General features: G+C 39.1%; 2 protein-coding genes across 2 annotated transcripts; one reads left to right on the top strand and one right to left on the bottom strand.

The window, feature by feature from the left end:
- Positions 1-842: 842 nt before the first annotated feature.
- LOC148732096 (MAM and LDL-receptor class A domain-containing protein 1-like) lies at positions 843-25274 on the top strand. The gene is made up of 37 exons (XM_088756579.1): positions 843-865; positions 952-1210; positions 1531-1654; positions 1881-2003; positions 2551-2810; positions 3425-3539; positions 4536-4658; positions 5324-5583; positions 5792-5882; positions 6234-6620; positions 6855-7289; positions 7734-8381; positions 9112-9504; positions 9734-9843; positions 10068-10356; positions 10794-10987; positions 11356-11531; positions 12248-12423; positions 12539-12619; positions 14249-14424; positions 14587-14659; positions 14746-14863; positions 15245-15494; positions 15582-15690; positions 16133-16354; positions 16584-16697; positions 17832-17912; positions 18231-18368; positions 18830-19080; positions 19453-19552; positions 19818-19913; positions 20258-20496; positions 20789-20897; positions 21435-21763; positions 22331-22469; positions 23650-23829; positions 25051-25274. Exons 1-37 carry the CDS (start codon positions 843-845, stop codon positions 25272-25274), a joined length of 7215 nt encoding a protein of 2404 aa, XP_088612705.1.
- LOC148732097 (uncharacterized) lies at positions 16949-17816 on the bottom strand. The gene is made up of 2 exons (XM_088756029.1): positions 17805-17816; positions 16949-17725 (listed from the first exon to the last, which is right to left on the bottom strand). The coding sequence occupies exons 1-2, from the start codon at positions 17814-17816 to the stop codon at positions 17024-17026; spliced, it is 714 nt and encodes a 237-aa protein (XP_088612155.1). The 3' UTR covers positions 16949-17023.
- Positions 25275-25290: the final 16 nt, after the last annotated feature.

Here is a 25290-nt window from a genome sequence, read left to right as displayed (position 1 = left end):
AGGTCTTATCCTGACCTTAAACGCTAACTAAAATTTTCTGTCTAAAACTAATCACGGAGGCGTTCATCAAACCAAAAAATCTTTCGCAGCTTCTCTCGGAAGCGGTAACATTCAGCTCAAGCGGCTACAAAGGTACTTTATGTTGCTAAACAGCAGTGTCAATCTCGGAGCATCGAGGTTACGCGCAATCATAGTGTTTTTTTTTCTTCATAAACCTTTGGGCTCGCATTTAATGCATCTCACATTTAATGCATGTGTTGTAGAGCGTTTTCAAGGCTCGATATTTCAAGCATTTTTAGGTTTACCTTTTTGTTTTATTAAGTCTCGCCTTTTCGCCCCTACGTGCTATTTTGATGAATCTATAGTTTTGATGATTTATTTTTAGTGTGTGTTTGAACTTGGCTCAGCACTTACCGTGCTAGACATTTTAATCCCTTGTTATGGTTGAAGATAACTAGTTTGCTAGGTGGTCATGTTTGAGTTGGTAAAACTGACCTTGAGTTTTACCCACACTGAACATCCTGTTTTGGAAGTTCCCACGGTTAGCTAACCCAAACATGTCTGTGATTTTTGTATTTAATACTGGAGCACTCCTTGCTGAAAGTAGTAGGAATAAGTAGTAGAAATAAGCAGTGGAACAAGGGAGAGAAAAAAGAAGAAAATTACAGAGTCTCAGTACTTCTTGTTAATTTGCCAAGCGAGTGGTAAAACCCCTCAACACATGTAACTTAGACATAGAATAGGGACATTAATGAAATTTAAGGCGGAATTTTATGCCAAGATTTGTGAAGAATTTCAGAAACCAAAAATGCTTTCCTAATCGTATAGGAACATTCAAATCCATGGCCTTTTCATTTTTTCAGAGGTAACGCTTGATAACTTGTTAACTTTGGACGCCCACAGTCAAAGTCTATATTTCCAAGTTAACGTTCCAACTAAATTTTCTTTCAGGAAATGGCTGGTACATTTACATAGAAACTTCATTTCACGTAGATATCAAGAGAGGGCCAAGTTATACAGTCCTTGGATGAAAGGCATACAGCGTTTAACGTTTTTCTACTCCATGTACGGCAGTACCATTGAGAGTCTGTCTGTATATATTAAAGATCAGATGGGAAAAGAATTAAGAGTATGGAGCCGTCATGGAGGTAAATTATCCAACAACTGGACTGAGGGCTGCACGACCTTGAATTACGGCGGAAGTTACCAGGTAGCGAGGCAAATCTCATTTAATAAATTAAACCATGTGGTGCGAAAAAAGAAATCTTCTCAAGGATCAAAGATGATTTTTGGAGTGCTATTACATCCTATTTGACCATTGTATTCATAGTCACCCATAAGTCTCAATTTTTTGCTATACCACTTCGTAACAATTCATTCGAATAAGCATCAAGCATCTTCATTAACCTCCGTCACTTCCAACTCCCGCAAAGTCTTCACTATTTCCTTGTCCTCCTAATTCGTTATATAAATTAGTCAACCACACTTTTAAATTGTGACTCTGACAGTGCTTATATCATTTCTATTCAGGTCATAATTGAAGGTATGGCAGGCACAAGTTACACTGCTGATATCGCAATTGATGATATTAGTTTTAGTTCGAATTTAACGTGCGTCACCCCTGAGAATATCACGCTAGTTGGGGCATTTGAAGGTACGTAAAAAAGATAAATGTCAGGTAAATTCTTATAACTTGATACAATTTTTTTTCTCAAACGTCTTTAGTTGAGTAAGCGAAGCATTTTTAACAAATCTACATGCGCTATTGGTGTTAGTCACCTGGCGAAAAGTAACCGTTCTTAATTTCTGGCCATGCAAATAATGTTACATTTTATTGTTTCGCTGATGTTTCCGTCCTTCTTAACCGTTTGAAATTCTAGTAAACTGTACCTTTGATGAGGGTTACTGCGGATGGCGTAATCTCCACGCAGACCAAATGGATTGGATACTAAGAAGAGATGGAACACCAAGCGGAGGGACTGGACCGACTGAAGACCACACAGGTAAGTGCTTGATCGCAAACGATATCTTGTCATGAATTGGAAAGGGATTAGGAATTTAACGATGGTCAAAAAGCTTCCTATGGCTCAAAAAAACCTTTCCTTCCGCTCTAACCCATCCTTGGTATTCTGATTGATAATTATTCTTCAGAACGAAACATTTCGTAAGAGTTTCTCCCGAATAACAATCTCCAAGGTTGACTCTGCTGACTTCCTTTTCATATTATCCACGTTTATCTGTCGAGAAAATGATTACCAGCTTTATTACCACTGGTTAAGCCTTGAATGGTAGGATGTGATGTTGCTAATTTAACTGTTTATCCGCCTTCCATTTAATGTATTTACTGAGTAGGTAAAATATTTTTTGCAAGTTGAGCAACATCTCAACCGAATTCTACCATCTGCTCACCGCTTTAGGGTGACTTTTCTCCACTTTAAGCTTAAAGCTGAGGCAAGTGTTGCTGTTGTAAATTAACTACAATAATACACTTAGTTTTTCTTTTTGCGGATGCTTATCAGTGCATGTAACTCTTTGCACATATCTTTACAGGAAGTGGAGGTTACATCCACATCAATGCTTCACATCCAGCAAAACAAAATCAGTTCGCAGAGCTGCTGAGTCCTTTCATCTGGGGACCAAAATGTTTGCACTTCTTTTATCACATGTATGGAATACACATAGGAAGACTTCATGTCTTCATGAGGGCCGCCGGACAACAGCAATATTACCTGATTTGGGAAAGGAATGGAAACCAAGGAAATAAGTGGAGAAAGGCCGTTGTTGATATACCTTATGTGGGCGAGTTTCAGGTAAGATTTATCTCATGGATTCAATAGGGTAATCTACTCTAGTGGAATGAGTTTCTCGACAGAAAATCTTTCCTCTGCAGCCTTACATTCCCAGCTTCCTCTACCCTTGACATCACTCGATGATCCTGGTAAGTTTATGACACCCATCCACAGAAACTAAGGAGAAAAAGCATCAACCAGAATCCGGCTGAGGTCAATCAACTTTTCGTATAATTTGGGCCAGGTTTGTTCGTGACAGTCTAGACAGGAAATTAAGTTAGATGTCTGTGCTACAGCTTCAAACCGAAAACTAATCAGAAGAAAATCAACAACGGTCGAAAGGGAAATAGATGGGCAAACTAAAGAAATTTACTCGAAATAATAAAATTTATATATCGTGCCAGCGTTTCCACGTTTCTTTCAATTGTGAAGAAGATTTTATGGGCTATCGAGGCGTAGAAATTGTCCTTGTTTGTTTTTTGCGGGCGTTCTTGTAAAAACAAGTGTACGTCTAGACAATTTGAAATAATAATAACACCGAATCAAATGTAATGCCAATACGCATAAATCGCATAGTCTACGAGACCAAAAATGCTAAGAATAAATGAAAAATCTCTCTTACAACATTTTTTCAGGTAATACTGCAAGGAGTCGTTGGCCAGAGTTACCAAGGAGACATTGCAGTCGATGATGTGATATTGACGGATGGAATGTGTGTAAATCAAACCGAAACCTCAAGCGATCAGTCAGGTACATATCTGCTAAACAATTTCTTTTACAATAACTTGCAGCACTGCTTAGTTGATTTTCTTGGTGAATTTCTGTGGTATCTTTCAACATTCACATTCGTTTTTTCATAATTCTCCGATTAAAGACATTGCTCTCCATTTCACTCCCTTGTGAATCTTTGATTATAATTTGAGGTCGAACTGACGTCAAGATATATCCGTTATAAACCAAGCTTATTCAGTCAAGATGGCTGGATATTAGCCTAGTTCTTTTTCGGCATTTTTATGGACCGAGGTCCATAAAAGGACCTTTTATGGACCTTTTATGGACCGAGGTCCATTTATGGATCGAGTCCATAAAAATAAGAAAAAAGAACGAGGTCAAGGTGACTGGATATTAATCCAGTCATCTTGACCGAACAAGCTTAGTTCATAAAGGATTTCTTATATCGCTAAAAGATTTTGCTTTAATAAGAATTAGGAATGATTTGTTTATTTCGAGAGCCTGAAGAGAAAGCCACCTGTGTTTGTAGCACAACAAACTCATGAGAGTCGTTTTCGTTTCTTTGTTTTGACTACTTTTTGCCACTTTTTGCGTTTCCATCGCAAAAATTGTCCAGAATTACGAACGTAGTTCTAGTTCTATTTTTTTTTTTTTTTTTTTTTTTTTTTTTTTTTTCATGTGCGGGATCAATGCGGGCAATCCTGAGCGGGAAAGATGGGCCCATCTCTCCCGCTCGGGTAGCCAATCAGAACACAGGATTCGCTTCATCTTGCCCACGGGCGCTGCGAGCGATATAATAAAATGAATTATGACTCATTTGTATTTCATTATGTCTCGCTATTCCATTTTTTTCTTGTTTGTTTGTTTGTTTCTTGTTGTTGTTGTTTTGTTTTTGTTTTTTTTTTTAATGTTCTTTTCCATTTTTTAGTGTTTACGTTTTGAAAATGTCTAATACAAAACTATACCACAATTGAATCACCAACAATTCTTATCTTTTTCTTTGTTCTCTTTTAGGAAATTGCAGCTTTGATTTCCATTTTTGCTTGTGGAAGCCGGATGCAAAGGCAACTTTTCAATGGTCAATTGGAATGTCCACTCCAAGCGTTAATACTGGGCCAAGAGCTGATCATACATCAGGTAATGCTGTGAAAAGTGATAAAAAAAAATATATTTGCTTCTTTTGATTTTACTTTTGCCATACTAAAGAACCTAGTTTAAGATGACATTATGTCTAAATGTGTTAAATAAAAGACAAGAAAAAACAGCTAACCGTCAAAAGTTATGCTATTTTGCTACTTAAACTGACTCACATCAGCTTGCATCGAACAAAACCAAATTTCACCAACGCTGTCATCCGGAGGCTACTAGAAAACCCTTTAATCATCTCTCAAAAAAAATTATGTTCTTTTACAAAATTTTAAAAAATTCGAAAACGATAAAAGCAGATTTCGCTTGTGAAGGAGAGCACAAATGGTTTATAATGACATTTGAAGAAGTTCCAACTTGAAGACAAAAGTGAAGAAGGTCTCCTTGCGAAGAAAATAAGGGTTTGAGTAACAAGAAACAAACAGGGAATTTTTACCTACGAAACTTTATCTTTTTAATCATCTCTCTTAGTTCTATTTCATTATCGCGTATGACAAACTGTGCTTGCTCTTTGCGTGATCCGGTTTTTCTTTCGGTTTTGAAACGTGAAGGTTTTACTAGAGAGAGAAGTAAGAAACTTAATCTGAAAGAACGATGTCATAAAGCGGGTCAAGATGTCATCAGATCCTTTTTCATCATCTTATTTCCAAACATAGGATCTGGGAAGTTTATTTATATTGAGGCTTCGGCTCCTAGACACCATGGAGACACAGCAAGGCTTGAAAGTCCATGGATGCAGGGACCACAATGCATGACATTTTACTATCACATGTTTGGTTCCACCATGAGCTGTGTTGTTATCTACGTACAGAGCCATAAGGAAAACAGAATTAAACCGGTTTGGCTTCAGTCTGAGGATCGAGGAGATCAATGGATACGCGAGCAAATTAATCTCAACGAGACGAGACGGTATAAAGTAGGTTTATGGGAAGTTAAAAACGTTTTTATAATTTTACAACCACGTAAATAACTCTATATAGATCAGTTTTGAACAATTCCTAGCATTTATGCCTTTCATTTACTAAGTACCATGAGTGTCCTCATCGATGACGTACCCCGCAAGACTGATATTTTACAGAAGTGCTGGTAGCAAGGCACGATTTTACCTCGATTGTCTTCTTTAGGTAGTCATAGATGGTATCAGAGGCAGAAGTTATTATGGAGATGCAGCACTTGACGACCTCACCTTCCAAAGGGGAACTTGTTTCCAAAAAGGTACATCTCTGTCCCATTTAAATAATGCATTGGGTTCGTCATTTCAGTTTTGAGTTTCACTTTGCATTATTAAGTGAATATGTCTTAAATGGCTAAATTGAGATGACTAACCCTCTTAAAGGCATATCTTTGTCCTCTTTTTTAAAATAGTTTTGTGTCTCTAGTCACTTAAGCAATCTTAGGCTGCCTTTTTTTATCTTCAGCCAGGTGTATATCTTCCAAATATCAAAATGTCTGAATTTATGTAGTTTTTCCTTCCCTCTCTATCTTACCTTTGCAATTAGACTTGACCTCCACCTTTTACATAATCTTGTATCATATGATTTCTTATCTTACCTGTCTCATTTCTAGAATCAAAAACCTTTTACGTCTCTTCCCACAAGGGCCAGACCTTTCGAATAGGTTTGCAGCCCTCCGACCACAGCCTTTACTCCGAGGAATTTCGATTCACTCTGGAAAGACCTCGGGGAAATCTGGAAGAGAAGCCATACTTTGTCTACCCTGCAGTGTCGAAGGAAAAAAGTTTCTTCACACCAAAGTTGGATGTTGTTAATTACACAAGCTTTCCACTAGATGTTGTTGTCCTAAGCAGTGAAGCAGAGAAAAACTCTCGAAAGATTTATATGATTGATAGAGGTCCGCATGGTCAGATGATGAGTCTTCATAATCACCGAAATGACAGTTGCTGTCGGAGAAAAACTGTATTCTCCTTTTATGCTCTTAATGTTTCTAAACCAGGTGAGAATGCAAACGAAGATGACACTCGCAAAGGGTTTTTTTCTGCTCGAACGCCATAGACTGAAAAAACCTAACCAGTGGTTGTAAAGCTCATTCATGAAGCCGTCTTTTAGAGCAGATAAGGGAAAGGAACCTTTTAGACGAGCGATGGTGACATAAATAAGAAACCAATGTCTGATAATTGATGTCTTTCGGACTGTACCGTAGAAATGAAACTCAGGTCTTATTTTTTAGGCGATAATATAACCTTTGGATGCGAACCTGGCTGGTACAGAGCTGGTACTTCGTGTTTTCTGTTCTATTTAACATCAACCTTTAAGTGGAGTGACGCACGGAACTTTTGCCACCAATCCAACGCCGACCTTGCTGTCTTCAATGACGAGTCAACGATGGACGCCGTAGCCAATAGAATGAGAGAACTAAAATTTGACATTCACGGTGGAATTCATCTTGGATTGACCACTCAGGTCACTGATTGGGTCTGGATAGATGGACAGATGGTTTCTGACACGAATAATCTCTGGGGCCCGGGAGAACCGAGTGGACATGGAAAATGTGGGTCTTTCTACAATGGGATAAGATCGTCTTCAGACTGGGTTGGTTATGGATGGCGATGGAACGATCAACCGTGCAATAGTTTGAAAGGGTACATCTGTGAACAGCCACTTGGTATGATGACCAGCGATACGTTTTAAAATTCAAAATCTATCCAATAAAGAGTATTTCAGTTCCCCAAATAAAAACGTCTTTATGGTAATAATTTTTGGTTGATTCCAGAGTAACACTATGAAAAGTTCAATGTTTAATTGTAATTTGATACCGAGTTTGAGTCCTCTTCGCGTTGATTTCGAGTATGGTATTCCATTCTGAGATAATGCTCAAGAGCCTCAGGTTGTACAAGTTGCTGAGATATCTGTCCTTGAATAAGATATTAGAAATTAGCAAGAAATACGAACATGTAGACAGAATGAGTTCTAAGGTAGAGCATACGTACCTTACCTGATTGCTCTGTTTCCAAAATGTTTTACCGACTATACTAAACGTATTAAATACCATTGTCCTTTGACAATCATGAGAAAAAAATTTTAATAATCGTTATTTTTTTTATTTTAGATGTTCCTATGCCAGTGGCATTTTTTACTCTGAGGGGTGCAAATGGAACGGTGGACTTGAGTCCAAATGGAGCCACTGAAGCTAAGTCTAATAAAATTACGTTTGCGCCTGGTCCTTGGAAAAATCAAAATGGCTCCTTCTTCTTCAGTGGTCTAAATGACAGTTTCTTGCACCTTAAAAATAACGGAGAACTTGACACAAGGTTCTCTACTAGTATTTTTGCTTGGGTGTATCTTCAAAACTCCACTGGGTATATTTACAAATATGAAACAGTTAATGGATTTTCCACTTCCTCGCTGATGGTGGTTCATCAATCACTTGGTGTTCAAGTGACATACATGGATAGGAAAACTTCAAAGGAATATTTTCTCTACAAGAAAAACATTTTGAACTCAGACATATGGAACTTTATTGGAACAACGTACGATTACCACACAGGGATTGCAACTATTTTTGTCAATAATAGCGTAGTCACCCAAAAAGTTCTCAAAGTAAAAATGGAACTAGGTACTGCTTCAGAAGTGCTGATTGGAGGTTCGACCAGATCGAATAAGTTCTTTTGTGGCAGGATATCCTGTTTACAGGTGTACGATCAGGCATTATCTGTGGACCAAATAATCAAAGTCAAGTCAAGGTGTAATCAAACTGGTGAGTTGTTGAATACTTCTACTCACAAATCAATGAGTAATGGCATTTAAAACGTTTCTATTGCTTAAAATGCTAAAAAGCCCCAATCTTTCTGCTGAATATATCTACATGCCTCGAATGCAAATATATCCTTAAAAACTAAAACTGCTGAAAACCTTCAAAAGTACTGATTTATAGGTCTTTAAAGAGACCTTTCGCTGACCAAAGGGTTCACCCTGTATAAATAACAATTACTAACCAGAGGACTTTATAGAGCCTTGGTACAGTCGAACCTCGATTATCCGCACTCGTCGGGACCTCCGTAAATAGTCCGGATAATCGAGAGCCCGGATAATCGAAAATATGAATATTAATGAGATAGAAATGTAAACAAAAGGTATACAGCAAAGAAAACATCATTTTAATTGTGATATCTATACAGCCTGTATGTATTTACAAATAACGCATCCGAATATTTCTTTGTCTCGTCGCACTTGCGAATTTTGAAAAGCGCACAGGATAATACACTGTTTCAACAGTCTTTTGAAAGGATTATTGGCCTTTTTGCAACTCTAAGTTTTCAAGATCACAACTAACTAATATTCATGAAAATAATTGGGAACAGAGAAAAAAGTCCGGATAATCGAATAGTCCGGATAATCGAATAGTCCGGATAATCGAGGTTCGCCTGTATATGCAAATGTATGGAAAGTCTCATATTAAAAATCCTTTCCTTAACTTTTTGTCACAGCACAATTCGAATGTGGTCCAAATTTCTTCCATCTCCATGGCGGTTGTTTCTTTATTCACACCCAGAGCGCACTTTCATGGAAAGACGCTCAAATAGACTGCAGTCGAAAAGGTGGTACACTAGCCAAAGTATCTCGGGAAGGCTTGAGATCTGCCATATCTAACAAGCTGGAAGGAATGAGGCCAAAGCCGTACAACTTATTTATTGGTTTTTCGGCGCGAGACGACTGGGTTTGGATCGATGGCAACCCGTTGAACGCTTCCTTTTGGACGCATGCATATCCTTCTGGTTACCATGGACACCAGAGTTGTGCAGTTCTCTCAGCTAATTCGTCAAGAATCAAGAATGAAGACTGCAAAACGTACAAGAATGCTCTGTGCTCCAAACGTGCTGGTACGTCCCAAAGTCTATACTTCCAGTGAGATGGTTTGGCATGCAATAGCCAATTAGGTTGTTATCAACAAACTGTTATTGTAAGACATAAAAAAATCCTCATTTAAACCGATTTCTGATACGACCTAAGACTTTAAAAAAAAATTCTTACTCTTCAAGAAGTAATTTTCTTAAAATTAACTGGTATCAACGGATTCTTTAGTTCACCATTTTTTTTTTTATCTCTCAGAAAATTCCTTATCACGTCAAAATTCGCTCCAACGATCGAGTGTTCTGCTACCAAATTATCCTTTTCTGGCGATTGACGGATCATTTTCCACATGTTTTAGGTCAAAAAAGGTAAGAGATGATGTAATAGGAGAGATATCACATGACCTATATTATAAACATCGCTAGTTCGTTTATCAAAGTAAATGAAATGATCTGAATCTTTGATTGATGGTGACTCAGACAATCGTCTGTCCGTCCTTGTGATGGTTGTTTGTTTGTTTTTTTGAATATTTGACTTGTTTGTCGTTCTTCTCATTATTTCATTGCTTTTCTCTTGCCCTCATTTCGAATAGGAGTCCAACCCTTGGTGGCAGGTGACCCTTAAAAAGCCTCTCTTCGTTGAATCTGTTGAGATCACCGAAAACCTCGACTGCTGTCCACGAGATAATGGAATTCTTAGCATCGGCGTATCCACTGATGAAACCAGTTTACATCCATCTTGTACCAATTCCGTGTCCTATGGAAAGCCGCGAGACTACAAAGTAAGCTGTTCTCCACCAGTGCGTGGACGTTTCGTGACATTCAAGTTGATTGGTAGCAATGTCACGCTAGTTCTTTGCCAGGTTATGATTCGCACAATTGGTAAGTTTCACCAGTTGCAGCTAATTTTAAAAACGATTAAAGCAAAGTGTGCACACAACTATGGTATCCATGGCCTTTTAAGCGTGTCTGCGAGGTTTCCTCTTCCAAAGGAACCGTAAGAGAAAGGTCTATGACGCAGGTTTGTTTTATAATTGCCGCATCGTTTGATCACAAGATAATGGAACGAGATTTATAATGTCCTACCTTGCTTGTTACTGTTAACATAGCAAATTTCAGAACAGTTATCCAGATGAATATACACATATACTCATAATACTGACCAACGAACGATTGCAAAGCTTCAGGGATAATGCGATAACTCTTTGTCGTCCAAAACTTGTAACGTCTTGTACACATCATACATTTCAAATGCCATTTTTGTTCCTATGGTATGTTCATCTTCGTTCATTTGGCTTCCATCTATCTTCTTTTTGTAGAGTTCACCAGCGAAATCCACGGAGTTTGGCGTGATACATGGTACAACGTTAACTACGACACTCTAAAGGAACCACGTATAGGCGAAGATCCTGCTTTCGGAAGTAAACCACAAAGCCAAATAACTCTTCGAGATTTCGATGCACCGGTAAATGTGGCAGACAATTACATTCAACGTTTGACTGGTTACTTACAGGTAATTTTTTCACTATAACTGTGAATACAAGTCATCAACCAACTCCACAAAATCGTCTCTACGACTAAAAACAGATTTTTCTGTGTAGTTAATGACTGCCTCACCCTTAAGCTTTCATGAAATCGTCATCTACCAAAATCGTGTAACAGAAAAATGAGATAGGGTTTCATTATCTGAATGAATACAGAAGTCGAAAAATTGCATTTGCTTTTTCATAACCTCCATCCGTGCAGTGGGACTGGTACAAAATCGCGTGACCTTGAATGGGTGGAAAAACAGAGAGACAACAAAATAGTGTCGCTGAAAAGAAGTAACCGAAAATGCAATCTCGTGTAGCCTTAGGTTGTTTTTCGTCCTTCCTTCTACAGGTTCCTGAGAGTGGTAATTACACATTTTACGTGGCATGCGATGATTTAGGTGAACTATGGATGGACCACGTTACTGAGGAAGGCATTGAAACTGTTGATAAGAAGTCAGAAAAGACCGTGTCTAGGCAACTAATCATCACCGTTCACAGTTGGACTGACCATCAACAATGGGACAAGTAAGACACGCAGAAGAATAATAGACACGATTAGGGTCGCTTGAAACTTCGATGTGCATCATAGTACGTTTAAAGATATTCGGGAAAAATTTTTTCGACCAATTCTTACGCACCCTAAATTCCGGATCTAAGTCAGAACCTTTGTGCGATCTTCATGCTGTGGTCTTTTTTACGACACTCTTTTTGAAAGTACACAAAGTAAACCTTTCCAAATAGAAGGTAACTAACCAAGGAAAGGGTGGAAGTAAGTAAGTAAGTAAGTAGTTTTAATTAACCACATATCGCATATAAACGATAGCTCGTTTAAATGCAAATGTGGAAACCCACCCATCCCACCCCAGGGGAGGACATCCAGCACACAGTAATCTCGTGCGTGGGAAATTAACGTCTCCTAACCCTAACCCTGCAGGATACGGGACCTCTATTTATTCGTCCCTATCCGAGAAGACTAGAATATCTAACCATTTCTTGATGTTAAATAAACGTAGCATATTCTTCTCAATTATTTAAAGACCTTGAGTGTTGGTCCGGCAGGGGCTCGAACGCTCGACCTTCCGCACAACAGTCCAGCGCTTAGTAGCCTTACTCCTGTTCGTTTCATATACAGAGAAAACAGCCACAGGCTTTTAGGTATTCACCTCAAGGTTACTGAGTGTTCTTTTTTTTAGATCATTTACGCTGTTTTGTTTTGTTTTGTTTTGTTTTGTTTTTTTAAGATACAAAGCCCAGCAAACATCACAACCAATATTTTTGGACAAATGCCGCGTTTACCAAATGGAGGTCTTTATGCAAGACAAGGGAGGCGGAGACCACGTATCTTTGGGCATGCGTAGACCAAATGGTGAATATGAACGACCTATTCCAAGAAAAAGACTATTTTGGACTAAACCAGGTATGATGTGCGCTTCTGTTGTTAGATATGTCAGCTGTCAGGGCCGGGAAGCAAGAATCATTCAGAAGTGCACTGTACTGATTATTAAAGCTGCTGCTTCGTTCAATTCTGATAGGGACACGAAGACTAGAAGTGACACTTGAAAATCACGAATCATCCATACCTGGTTTCGTTGGTACGGAATTGCGCATTTCAGGTGAGTTGATCAGGTCTTGCATGTTACTAGTGGTGATTCATGCACTTCTAAATTACCACGAATAATTAAGCATTACTATCAAAAATCACCTACCTCTCAACGAGTCTTTCAGCTTCTCTTTCACAGTTTTAAAAACTGTGACAGTATTATCGTCGTTTTTAACATTAGCTAGTATTACAATAATCATCATTAAGATCAATAATCTGTGTTATTATTAGTATTGCTATTATAGGGAGAGTGTATTCTATCTTTGTGTCGACGTTTCCGTTTCCGTTTGCAACCACTATCCAAAAAGGAGCTTAAAGGCATGGGTCGCACTCGGCAAAGTTTGGTGTGAATGTGGTCACTTTGGTGTAAAAATCTGTCATCGGGGCACATTGCCTAATGCGACCCTAACTTTTCCGGTTCGCAAAAACTTTGAAAACCGGCCAAAACATCAAAGACGCCGTAGTGTTTGGGTGGGGCAGGCAGATTTCGGAAAACTCGGGCTAAACATTAGCTATCACAGCGGTAACTGTCATCGCTTGTCAGTAAACAGCAAACAGATAATATACAATAAAATTAACAGCGCGCGAGATCTACTTCAGTTCGCGCTCTTTCTTTACCATCGACGGACGTGGATTTTATTATTACAATTTATCACAGTTCCCGGTTTATTTCGGTGGCAACGTAGAGTATTCACAATATGTGTACCCTCAAGGCCAAAGTTGTGGTCCTGATGGGGCAACTATTGGAAATATTGAGAGCCCTTCGCAGAATTCCGCTTCATCATCGTCTCCGGAGCTCGTCGAACTAGCGGACCAATTTCATAGCGGCAGTCAAAACAGTTAAACAGGTGTTAACCCATCTTTCATACATCATACGAAAGACAAAAAGGTGCACGTTATTCAATTGAATAAGAAGAATAAGCATCACCGTGATCGTTATTAACAATGCTTCAACGGGACGCATTTTTTTCACGTTTGTTTTCCTTTTTCAGCTCACTGCTCTCTCCCCATAACACGTGGATAGACATGTGTCTGGTTTATCAAAGTGTCATCACTGACATATTTTTTCACCTAGTGCGACCCTGATAGTTGAAACCAGAAGTTTGCTTTCCGGTTGCGGTTTCAAATTTTTGTGGTTTTTTTGCCGGCAAAGTTGAAAACTTTGCCCAAGTGCGATCCATACCTTAATTGTAAAAAAGTGAACCCTGGTAGTCGATGGAAATGAGTCTGACACCATTTCATCCAATTCAGTGGAGAAAATAAACAGAAATAACGTGGTACCCTAATAGACGTCAAACCTAACATACAAACATCGCTACTTTCATTTTGAATAGGATTTTTCCAGTTCTGTTGTGATGGTTTGTTTTGCCCAAACTACCCGTTACAGCTGAACATCTCAACGCTAGGAGAAAACATAATGGTGAACTAGCCAGTGAGCCTGTCATGTGTAAACTCGGAAGTACTATCTATGAAACCATTATCCAAAAAGAGGCTTAAGTTGTGAAAAATGAACCTTGTTAATTGACGAGAATGAGTCTGACACCATTTCATCCGACTCGATGGAGAAAAAAACCCAAATAATATGGTACTCTGATAGACGTCAAACCTAGCGTACAAACGTCACTACTTTCATTTCAAATAGGATTCTTCCAGTTCTGTTGTGATGGTTTGTATTGCCCAGACTGCCCGCTACAACTGAATATCTCAACGCTAGGACAATACATAACAGTGAACCCAGCAGTGAACCTCTATTGTGTAAACACATCCTTCACGGCTGTTTTTGACACAGTCAAACAGCCAGGAAATTTTACAGTGAAGGTCAGTATATAGGCGTTATTGACAAAGCGAGAGGTCAAGATGGCTCATCCTTGAAATTTAGAGGAATAGATGTACTGACTGTGTACAACCAAAGGAAGGGTCCTTATACAAACCATATTATTCATTTTACTATTCCCCTAACATTTCTGCATATCAATACAGGTTTCCTCTTCGTTTGCAAGTAATCTGGAGAGTATTGTCGATCAGAGGGTATTAGGTCATCTGCATCTTCAAGGTGAAGTCCTTTCTCGTGTAATTTTTAACATGTCTTCTGACTTAAAAAAATAATAATATTGATAACTTTATTTATCTACTTCCTAGCCAAGGTGTTAGTAGAGTGTTATTTCCAATCTTATTGTCGTGGATGGACACACCCTGATGACATGCCCAACAAGTGGAACTTAACCAGTGCTAAACCCTTTGTTAACTATTCAGGTTAGTTGTAAGGAGTGAGGGAAATCTCAGAGCTATACATAGGTACTGATTCATGATCACGTAGTTTGACAGGAGCGTCAATTTGGCAAAAATGCACAAATCTGAAGAATATTGAAGGCACAAATCTTTTCCGTTGCCAGATACTCCATGTGTCTGTCTTTCGTACCCCATGAGTATGAGTAGTGGCAGAAAACGTGATAGGCTCTGGCTGCTGTGCTATTCCAGCCGCCTTGAAAATCAGTTTTGTTTCTTTAAAACTCTCCTGGCGAGACAATGAACATTTACACGTTCCAGGCACACTTTCCCAGGTCCTTTCAGCTTTGGCTCACTGAAAACGCGATGCGTTACTGCAACTGTACAAGATTCCTTTTTACAATATAGGTAGCTTTGCTTTTATTGATGGCCCTTACAAAGCACAATTGGACAGTCCTTTCTTGCCATGGCAACCGTTCCATAGATCCGTGGGCCTGTGTCTGCGTTTCAATTACCTCATGCCTGCTAAGTCGAAGCCGACCCTCGAGATTTATCTACGGGAGACAAATAAAGAGGATCTGTTAATATGGAATTTGACTGGAAACCACGGTAAAAGATGGTCAGCGGCTCAGGTTGCTTGGCATGGAGCCAAAGGAATTCAGGTTAGAACTGAGAAATGGGGACGAAATGAACTCACGTCACCACATTTAATCAAAGCTTGATATTTCTTATGGGGTTTATTCTTTTAGATAATTTTTAAAGGAGAAGGCGTTCTTGAAGACGAAATTAACGTTGCATTAGATGATGTCACTATAACTACTGAGAATTGTTCACTACGACCCTACTTTGCCCAACCAGGTGATTATGTTTTAATTAAAAGTAAAAGGTGGCTTCAAAATAAATTAAGAACATTGTTTTTCATGATGAATTCGTGAAGTACTTTCTGTTATTTATCTTTGTTACCTGTATTTTTACAAGCCGATGAAGTAAATGGCATTCAGTGCCCAGACGTTTGAAAGAAATAACAGCTAATTAAATATTTGATTATTCTATGTGCATCTGTTTTGGATGATTCATGGCAGAAAAATAGCTTTAGTTTCAAGCTAATGACCGCAGCTACACAATCTTTGACCTTACGGAAAGACATCCAGCTGAAAGTTAACCACTAAAATGGCTGATGTATGTTGAAACTTTACATTAACTTCTGTGCTTACGTTCAGTTTCTTTTAACAAACGTTCCACTTGCCCATCAAATCCCATTTGTTCCATCGGTGATTCTTAAATTTTCCGGTTGTGTTAGGTTTCAAATGTAGCGAAGATCAGTTTACCTGTGAGAACGGCGAATGTATCAAGAGGAATTTATTGTGCGATGGCGACTTTGCCTGCAAGGATCATTCAGATGAAGAGAATTGTGAGTGTCCTTCCAGTATGTTCGCCTGTAAAGGAGGAGGATGTCTCCTAGCAACGGCCTTGTGCGACGGTAACGTGGATTGCTCTGGCGGAGATGATGAAAGCAACTGTCGTGAGTTGACTGTTTGTATTTAGTCAAATGATCATGAAGCAGAAGATATCCCTATGGTATAGAAAATGTAGACTGCTAGGGACCCTAGACTATTAGTGAAACAGCAGTTTCCCGGACTATTACGCTCAAGCGGGTCAATTAGATAGTTGATTCCCAATTAAATAGCAATTTTCCAGATTCTCGTCGTTTGATAGTTAATAAATGCACCGATGATAATTTTTTTTGGCAGAAAATCCATGTCCCTCTAGTCATCAGTGCCTTGATGGATCGTGCATTCCCTGGTCAGACACTTGTGGTCAAACACCCTTCTGCAAGGATGGAACTAACACACCATCTATATGCGGTAAGCAAGATGAGGATGTGAAGCAAGCATAAAGAAACGGTTAGCAGTTGGGTAACCATGTCTGCTAGAAAGAGTGAGGGTCTGCATGTTGTTTGCTTGTCTTGAAGAGAATGAAAAATCGTAGTAAGGGGTTTTCCGCATGTTTTGCAGGATTCCCTATATCAAGATTCCCAAGGGGTTTCCCTTATCAGAAGAGGTTTATATGTAATTTCAGATAGATTTCCTTATGAAGGGAGCCAGTCATTAGTCTGTGTGTCTGTGTGTCTTTATTGTTCAAAAGATAAAATTACATATCTTATGTTACATCTAATACAGGAAGTACACTTTCACAAAGCTACATTATACTTAAAAACAATTCTATTAAAAAATGTATTCTTAAAACGGTTTGTGCGAATAGCGGGCATGACAGGGGATTTATTTCTCAAATTATACCTCGTGATCTTGGTCTCAGGGAAGTAGGCTCTAAGAGGATGGCTCAGGATAGTTGAAACCTTGCGACAAATTTTGTGATCTTGCGTTTTAAGTAAGTCACCTATCACTAATTTCTTAGATATGTATTTACGTTTAAAACAACGATCTAAAAACTGCTGGGCTATAGTTAGCTCTGACTCAGAGGCCCCATGCACAGATAGAGCATAAGTGATATTAGGTAGGACAATGGAATTAAATAAAACATCTACTTCTGCTTGGCTACATCCTTCCTTGCGGAGGCATCTGATAACGTATAACCCTTTATTAGCTTTACCTAACTTTTCTTTTAGGTGAGTACTGAATTTGCAGTTCGGCTGAAACGTGAGACCAAGAATGGTTATTGTACTAGTCTGAGGTATGCCAAAAATACTTTTGTAGGCCTCGGCAGTGTGACCTTTTTTATACATAATAAGCTCTTTACATTTAGTAGAATTTGAATTCATTCTATTTTGGCTTGCCCACTGTAAAAACTGATTTATTAAGTCTACAGAGTGATCTTTATAATAATATACCGGAGCAATAATCGTACAGTCATCAGCGTATTTGAAACCAAGTGTCTCGTTAATTGTTATTAATTGTGTAATTATGTTAAACAAAAGTTTGTAAGTCAGACTTTTACGTAGCAGTGGTTTTCACGTAGCGTTTCATCTTTCTGGTTTCCAGGTTCTACCAGGTGCAATCTTAATGATTTAGCGTGTACCTCCAAAGATTCCACTGGACAAAATAGTTGCAGATCTTTCAGAGGTAGAACGATTTCAGTGTTTCTTCTATACTAATTTTCTTTTGGTTAATTTGCAGACCTAGTCAGCTATTCTAATCAGACGTCTCTTTTTTTACTAACTCATAGAAGAATAACTCAAAACAATTGCTTTTTAAACAAAGTAAATGTCCAAACATGCACAAAGTGTCAAATTTTCTCAATAACCTGTTTAATTCATTTTTCCATTCTTCTGAATCACCTGGCATTTCTATAGCTATGATAATTTTTCAATGATTGTGTTTATTTGCCTGTTTGTTTTCTTTCCTGTTTTTAAGTGAATAAGTTTCTATTGGTCCTTTTAGGTAACTGTAACTTTCAAACGAGCCGTTGTGGACTAAACCCTGACAAGAATGCCACTTTCCAGTGGACCGTGGACTCTGGTCAGACGCCAGCAGAAGGAACTGGGCCGAGTTACGATCACACTTCGTTCAGCAAGGATGGTAAGGCAGCCTTTGCAAAGAAATCACTTCAGTGAGGAAAGAACCAACAATGGGCTAAGCAGAAATAAAGGCTCCAAACGAATTCAATTCTATCAAAAAATGAATAACGGTTATGACTGAACAAACCAATTTAAAGTAATCTAGGACTACAATACCTTTGCTGATATCGTTCTGTGACTGGTCACGAAAACTCGTGCCACCTTATTAACCAATGAGATGCATATCTAATAACACACACGATTTGTTACCTGCGCTTAAGGCAGCATGCTTGTCTCACCTCGAGTTCTCATTAGAACTTAAGGGTGTTTTCCTTCGCTTTAATTGGCTGTTGAAATCCCTTTGGGTTTGGTTTTACGACACTTTACTGGAGAGCGCTCTAAAACCCAGCCGTCTCGTTCATCAGGGTCAGAATTTGGTTCACGAAGGCAAAAAAAAAATAGACGCGCGATATCTTTTTGCAGGTTCTTATATCTATATTGAAGCTTCTCGAAGAAACTTTGGAGACGAGGCGAGATTCCTGAGCGACTGGATGGAACCTAATGAGACAGTTTGCGTTAAGTTCTGGTATCACATGCACGGGTCGGACATCGGTAATCTGAGTATTTACCTTAAAACTAACCAATCAGAAACGCTTGTTTGGATGGTGTCGGGAGATCAAGGAAATCGTTGGCGATATGGTCAGACGGCTCTGAATAGCACCCGTTGGTATCAAGTAAGTATCAAATTTTCCGATAAATATGCGACAAATAGGCTTAAATCTTAATTTATTTAAACAATTCAGTCATACAAGACGACGATAAAATCATCTAAAAATGCGTAATCCACAGTGCACCCTCCTTCAGGAGCTGCTGGCTGAACAAAAGTCTCGCTCTTTAAATGTAGATGTTTTAAATTTAAGCTCCTTTTTAGAATGGTCTGTTTTATAAGGGCATTTAAAAGAGTGCATTGTATCTTCATTTACTTAATCATATATTTTCCAAAAGCAAAAGGTTTAAAATCAGACGTGTTTCACAAAGTAATGCAAAATACGCATTTAAGCTTTGTAGACGTCAATTTTTGTTGATATCAAGATTGCTATTTTCAGTTTGTACTAGAAGGAACAGTTGGTACTGGAAGTAAAGGTGATATTGCAGTGGATGACTTCACCGTATTGGACGGAACATGTGAGAAAATCTTCAAACAAAGTATGTTTAATTTTAAGGTGATTGAAAGTGATCCAAACAGAAATAAAGGTTTTAAGACAAGTTAACTAGAATTACCACGATTTCTCGCTATTTTCCCGTCCAGTATCGTCAGTATTAGGGCCAAAAATAATAATAATAATAATTAAAGTCTTTATTAAGCACTCTAAACAACAATCGTGTTTAGTTACAATGATATGAACTCAGCAAGTATAAAAGAAGCGCAATTTGCATCTATAACCTACTGCTTTTTATGCTTCGTCTCCAGCGAGTCCAGACTGCTATTTTGATGAGAGTATGTGCGATTGGTACATTCATGAAGGATGGGTTCTGAATACTTATCTGGCGGGAAAGAGAAAGCGAGGTAAGCTGTTTGATCGTCAGTTGGCAGTAACACAATGATGCTTTATCGCCGATAACGGTCGTTTGCTTTCCCTCTTCCCATAATTGCAAGAGAAAATACAGAATTTTTTAACAAAGTCTTTGAAGTGATCCAATAACCTTCGGTTAGCTTCAAAATGGCGCCGTCCTGGGACGCACTTTTTGGCATATTTGAAAACGATTTTTCCTTTACGAAGTTAGGATATTCTTTGGAATCTTAAAATGCAGTCCCCACTATAATTTCACGTATACTTTTTAATGTCGGCAACCAAATCATATGGTATCCAGAGCAGATCACTCCTTAACACGACACGTATTTTTTGTCAGTAGGATACGCCTCTCTACCAGTTGGAGCATCAGAACTGCCATGTTTTCTCTCGTCTCCTATCATCAACAGCATTGTTTATGAATGGAAGTGCCTTCGTTTCTGGCGCAAAGCTTCGTTAACTGTGTTATTAAACAACACAAAGACGAAAAAAACTCAACCTCGTTTTCATGCAGAAGAGGCGACCAATATGTGGCGTTACACACAGCTTCCAATACCAGTCAACTCAACTCAAATTCAGGTAGTTAATACTCTCTTTTGCGGCCTTTTGTTAGGTCACGCCACGCAACGTCACGCTTGTGAAGAAACGCGTGAGAGAGCGTCTAGACCACACAAAGGCTGCGAAGGAGAAAAACTCTTAACGTGGTTACGATTTAACGATGTCGTGGTGTCTTCTAAGACGGTGTTCGTAGACGGTGTTGCCAGAACTAGAGTGGGTTAAACTCGAATATTCCTTTTTCCAATAACACCTATCTTCTCGTGGTTGTACATGCCTGAGCTCATCATGATTGCCTTTTTATAACCTACCACAGATTCATTTTGTTGGTAACAGAAAATTCACTCATGGACCATGTCTGGCCATTGATAATGTTTCTTTCACCAAAGAACCCTGCAAACTGATTCCTTGGAGTGCTGGTAAAGGTAAGGGTTACGCTAGATGTTACGTATTCATAATAAACTGAACTTCGCGTAACATTCTTTTTCTACGTTGCAGGCATACGCTGTGCCCATTAACCTCTCACTCCCACGACTAATCAAAGTGACACTATGGTGAACTCGTGGATATGTTGCGCAGAATATGAATAAAATGAATGTAATTGTACTAAAAGCCAATGATCCTATGATTCCAATTAAAGAAACAGATGAAAGCCGTAAATCCCCACACAGGAGTTAAATTTTCAAGAAATGTGCGTCATTCATAAAGGAGAATGAATATTCAGATTTTAGGTTTACATGGCGAAAGGAGGAAGGGCAAAATATTTTGGGAACATTTGTCACGCCCAAAGCTATATTAGAATGGAGAAACTGAAACGGTTTTCTTCTTTTCACCTCCATACTCGCCTCTAACCGTAGTTAAAACAGCTAAGGACGCGGAAAGTATAGGCTATGGTTTATCCTGTCCTGTTCTAGCTATTTTACTGATAGCTACGTTACTTTTTTATCCCTAAGAACCATTAGATTGTAAAAAGCCTCTTGGCATGGAGAATGGAGCTATCTCCGATGAACAAATCACTGCTTCATCACAATATAATGCCCACCACGCCCCTTCCCAGGGCAGGTTACACTTTAAACGATCAGGCGTTAAACGGGGATCTTGGTCAGCCAGCGTAAACGACGATAACCAATGGCTTCAAGTGGCGCTGGGAATTCATTACATGAAGGTCACGGGTGTAGCAACACAAGGACAGAATGCATATCCTGAGTGGGTAACGAAGTACAAGCTGCAGCATAGCGGGGATGGAATAAGCTTCCAGTATTACAGGGAACCAGAAGATATTGAGGAGAAGGTAAGTTGGACTTAACACCTCAAAGTCATATTACTGTTGTCTTTCTCATCCAAAATTAAAAAGAAAATAAACATTTGGCTGAGGTTAGTATCCTTTGGCTTAATTATGTTTGGTTGGGGTCGGCTGAGCTCGGGGCGAGTCGATTGGAGTCGCGTCGTATCGGGTCAGGCCGCGTCGCATCGAATCGAGTCAGGGCAGTGCGAGATTAGAAGGGACAGGTTGGAACAGGTCGATTCGCTTCAGCCTATCTTTTTTGGCCGAGTTTGGTTTGATTAAACTCGGTTCGGAACAGTCCAGGTCGATTCAGGGCGGGGTGGGGCGAGGCTAGTCGAGTTGGCTCAGCTTGGCTTGGTTTCGTTGGGTGTAGTTGGATTAGGTTTAGCTCAGTTGAAATGTGCTGGGTTCAGTTTTGTTCGGTTCGTTTCGTTTCGGTAAGGTTTGATCTTGTTCGTTCTCATTTGCTTCGATTCCGTTTTCATTTACATAAGTTCAGGAGGATAGTATGATTTTGAAGTGAAAAGAGACAAGCTTTCCTTTCATAATTTGTATTACCATCTTTTCATGAAGGAATTTGACGGAAACACAAATATGGACACTGTTGTTTTTCATGAAGTTAATCCACCTATTATGGCACGTTTCATCCGCTTTCGACCGATAGCTTGGAAATATCACATCTCCATGAGAGTGGAGCTGTATGGCTGTAAAGGTAATGTACCTGATTCACGAATCACTACCGTCTGATATTGCAACTTCCTGCGCCTAAAATAATCGTTTTTGTTTGTTTTTGGAAAGACAGTGCATCAGAAAAATACTCTCGTCCACTTTCTATCCTGATTCCCTTGCCTTTATCTAAGTCTTTATGCGTTGGTAACAAAATAACACGGTAATAGTGGTACCAGAACAAGTAATAGCAATAGTAGTAGCAGTAATAGTAGCAGTAACAGAGGTAGTAACAGTGGTAGCTGTGGAAGTGGCAGTAGCAGTAGGAGTAGCAGAAGCAGTAGTAGTAGCAGTGGCAGTAGCAATGACGGTGGTGGTGGCTTTGGCAATGGCACGGCCGTGTAGCTTCTTTCTATCCTCTAACAAAACCTTGAGGGAACCTCCTCTCTTTTAACAAGTAACTCTCAAAATGTTCCAAATGTATTTCTCAATAGATCTGGCAGAAAAAATTGCCTTACCATGTGGTCTGATTTTTTTATCATTTTCCAAAAGGTCTTACAGCCACTGCGAATTTTCCGCGGTCGCCATCTTGAATAGCGCGCGATGAACTCTAGCCTGATGACGTGTAATTGTTTCTTGATACTCCTGTTGATACTTAATTGCTTTCTTCTCAAGAAAATTTTGCTAAATGTGTCGCAGATTTTCCTCATTAGTTGGAGCAGTGAGCACCATGAAGTGTTCGATCGGCGGTCGACATTTTCAGAATTTTTAACCTGGCGCTTCTCCATATTCTCTTCTACCTCGCTTTCCTGTCTCTCTTCGCTTGAAGAGTGCTCCGGCTCTAACTGAAAACGAAGAACTGTGAAACATTCTCTAAAATTTTCTTTAAACGACAGCAATTCAGCATCAACATGAGTGAAAAACTACACCTTGAGTGCATTGAGCACTATTTAAGATGGCGGCCAAGCGAAAGTCGAAGTGGCTGTAATACCCTTCTTTGGAAAACGATAAAAAAAAAAACTCAGACCGCTTACTAAGGCAAAATCTATTTTCCAGATCTATTGAGAAGTACATTTGGAACATTTCAAGAGTTATTTGTTAGAATAGGGGAGGTTTCCTTCAAAAAACACGCGCATTTTTCCAAGGAGAACCGTTGAAAATAACTTGATAGGAATTCAAGCTTACGGGGAAGGCTTTTCTTAATCATAGTTCAGTTGATCCTTTAGCGAATGAATCAAATGACAGCCCATGTGACATATCGCAAGACTGGTGTGGATGGAAAAATGTTCATGGCTGGAAGAGTCTCAAGAAGAAGGAACTTGACTATATCTATCAGAACGACAGTAGTGGTACTGGTAATGACAAACGGGGCGGTGTTGGCGACTCTGTTCACTCCAGTGGTTTTGGTGGGTAAAATTTTTAATACATTACATAAAAAATACATTCATCTTACATTTCTATAACTTTCTTCTTTAATGTTTGGGGAAACTAAACTAATGAACTGGAAATTCAAAACTAACTTTTTGAAAAAATCTCAGCTACAATTGTAATGCGCTGCTGAGTCATTTAACACAGGGATTACGAACCCAATTGAGTCAATGACTGTAAGATTTAGAACTGGAATCCACAAATGTGAAACCCAAGGGCCTAAACTACTCTGACACTTGATATCCTTACTACCATGTGAGTTTGACCGTAATATTTGCAGCGATATGGTCAATTAGAAGCACATGACCTAATTAGTTTGTATGTTTCTGAATGTTATTGTTCTCGGCGAACACAAATACAGCTGAACCTCTCGTAAGCGACCATCCGAAATGTGAAGTCTAAGTGATATCTTACGGAAGGTGGTCGCTTACTAGCTTCCATATCTCGAGTAATTTTCATATGGTGACCGGACCCTTCCCGGCCAGCGCTTATGGAAACCTATAGGAATAACTCTTTGCGGCGTATTCGAGCAAAAAAAACAAGAACTTTGCTTAGGATCTATGGTGATCATTTTGTATCTCACATATTATTTAGTACAGCGCGTTTGGGATAATTCTCGTGAAAGAAACTTGGTTCGTTTGTTATTCCAAGTGGTGCTGTCCAAAATTCTCTAGGAACCGAACACAAGCAAAAATTCACGCGGCAAAGCCATTTCGGAAAGCACTTCCAGTGGCTCTACTTTAACGAAACAATTGTTGAAACAATTTTCAGTTTCCGCTTGTGAGAGAAAAACCGATTGTCTGTCAAGTGGTCTCCCACGGGAGGTTGAGAATTTCTAAAAGAGGTCAATTGCGAGAGATGGTCACTTACGAGAGGATCCATCTATTGTGATCTGACTTGGAAACTTTTGGTATTTTGAAAAAGTGGTCGCTAACTAGAGGTGTTCACAACGAGAGGTAGTCGCGAAGGGAGGTCCGACTCAAACTGAATTTTTGTTTTAGAGCGCAAGCTTCTGAGTACATTCAGGAAAAAGTTTCACGTAATCTTCATGCTTCCCCTCTGAAATGAAAATTTATTAAATGGAGGTTAAAAATGGATCTGTCTTGTCATTGCATCCTCTATCAGAGTTTCAGCTGTATATGGTTTGCTATATAATTGATAGGAAATTTTTTTTAACATTACATGAACTCTCGATCCAGGAAACTACGAGATTCATCTTCCTGATATAGATCTTGGCTATGTGTCGTTCTCGAAAATTTCACCACTCCTCAAGGGTTTTACGCTCTGCTTTTGGTTAAAGACCTCTCATGATGGTTTTTTCATCGAATATAAAATCTCCAAGGAGCATGGCGAGTCGCTGCAACTGGGATGCTACGTCAGCAACGACACTTTTGTATTACAGATGGAAAAAAGGAGGAGGTAGGAAACAAAATATTTCA

Source organism: Stylophora pistillata, chromosome 4, assembly GCF_964205215.1.
Source record: "Stylophora pistillata chromosome 4, jaStyPist1.2, whole genome shotgun sequence".
NCBI lineage: Eukaryota > Metazoa > Cnidaria > Anthozoa > Scleractinia > Pocilloporidae > Stylophora > Stylophora pistillata.
Note: the sequence above shows the minus strand (reverse complement) of the source record. Positions and strands in the feature narration are given on the sequence as shown.

Coding starts and splice junctions, on each gene's coding strand:
- LOC148732096 (XM_088756579.1), top strand. CDS start 843: ATGGCCTTTTCATTTTTTCAGAG. Junction 5,883..6,233: donor GGGAACTTGTTTCCAAAAAG/GTACATCTCTGT, acceptor TCTCATTTCTAG/AATCAAAAACCTTTTACGTC. Junction 23,830..25,050: donor TGTTCACTCCAGTGGTTTTG/GTGGGTAAAATT, acceptor CTCTCGATCCAG/GAAACTACGAGATTCATCTT.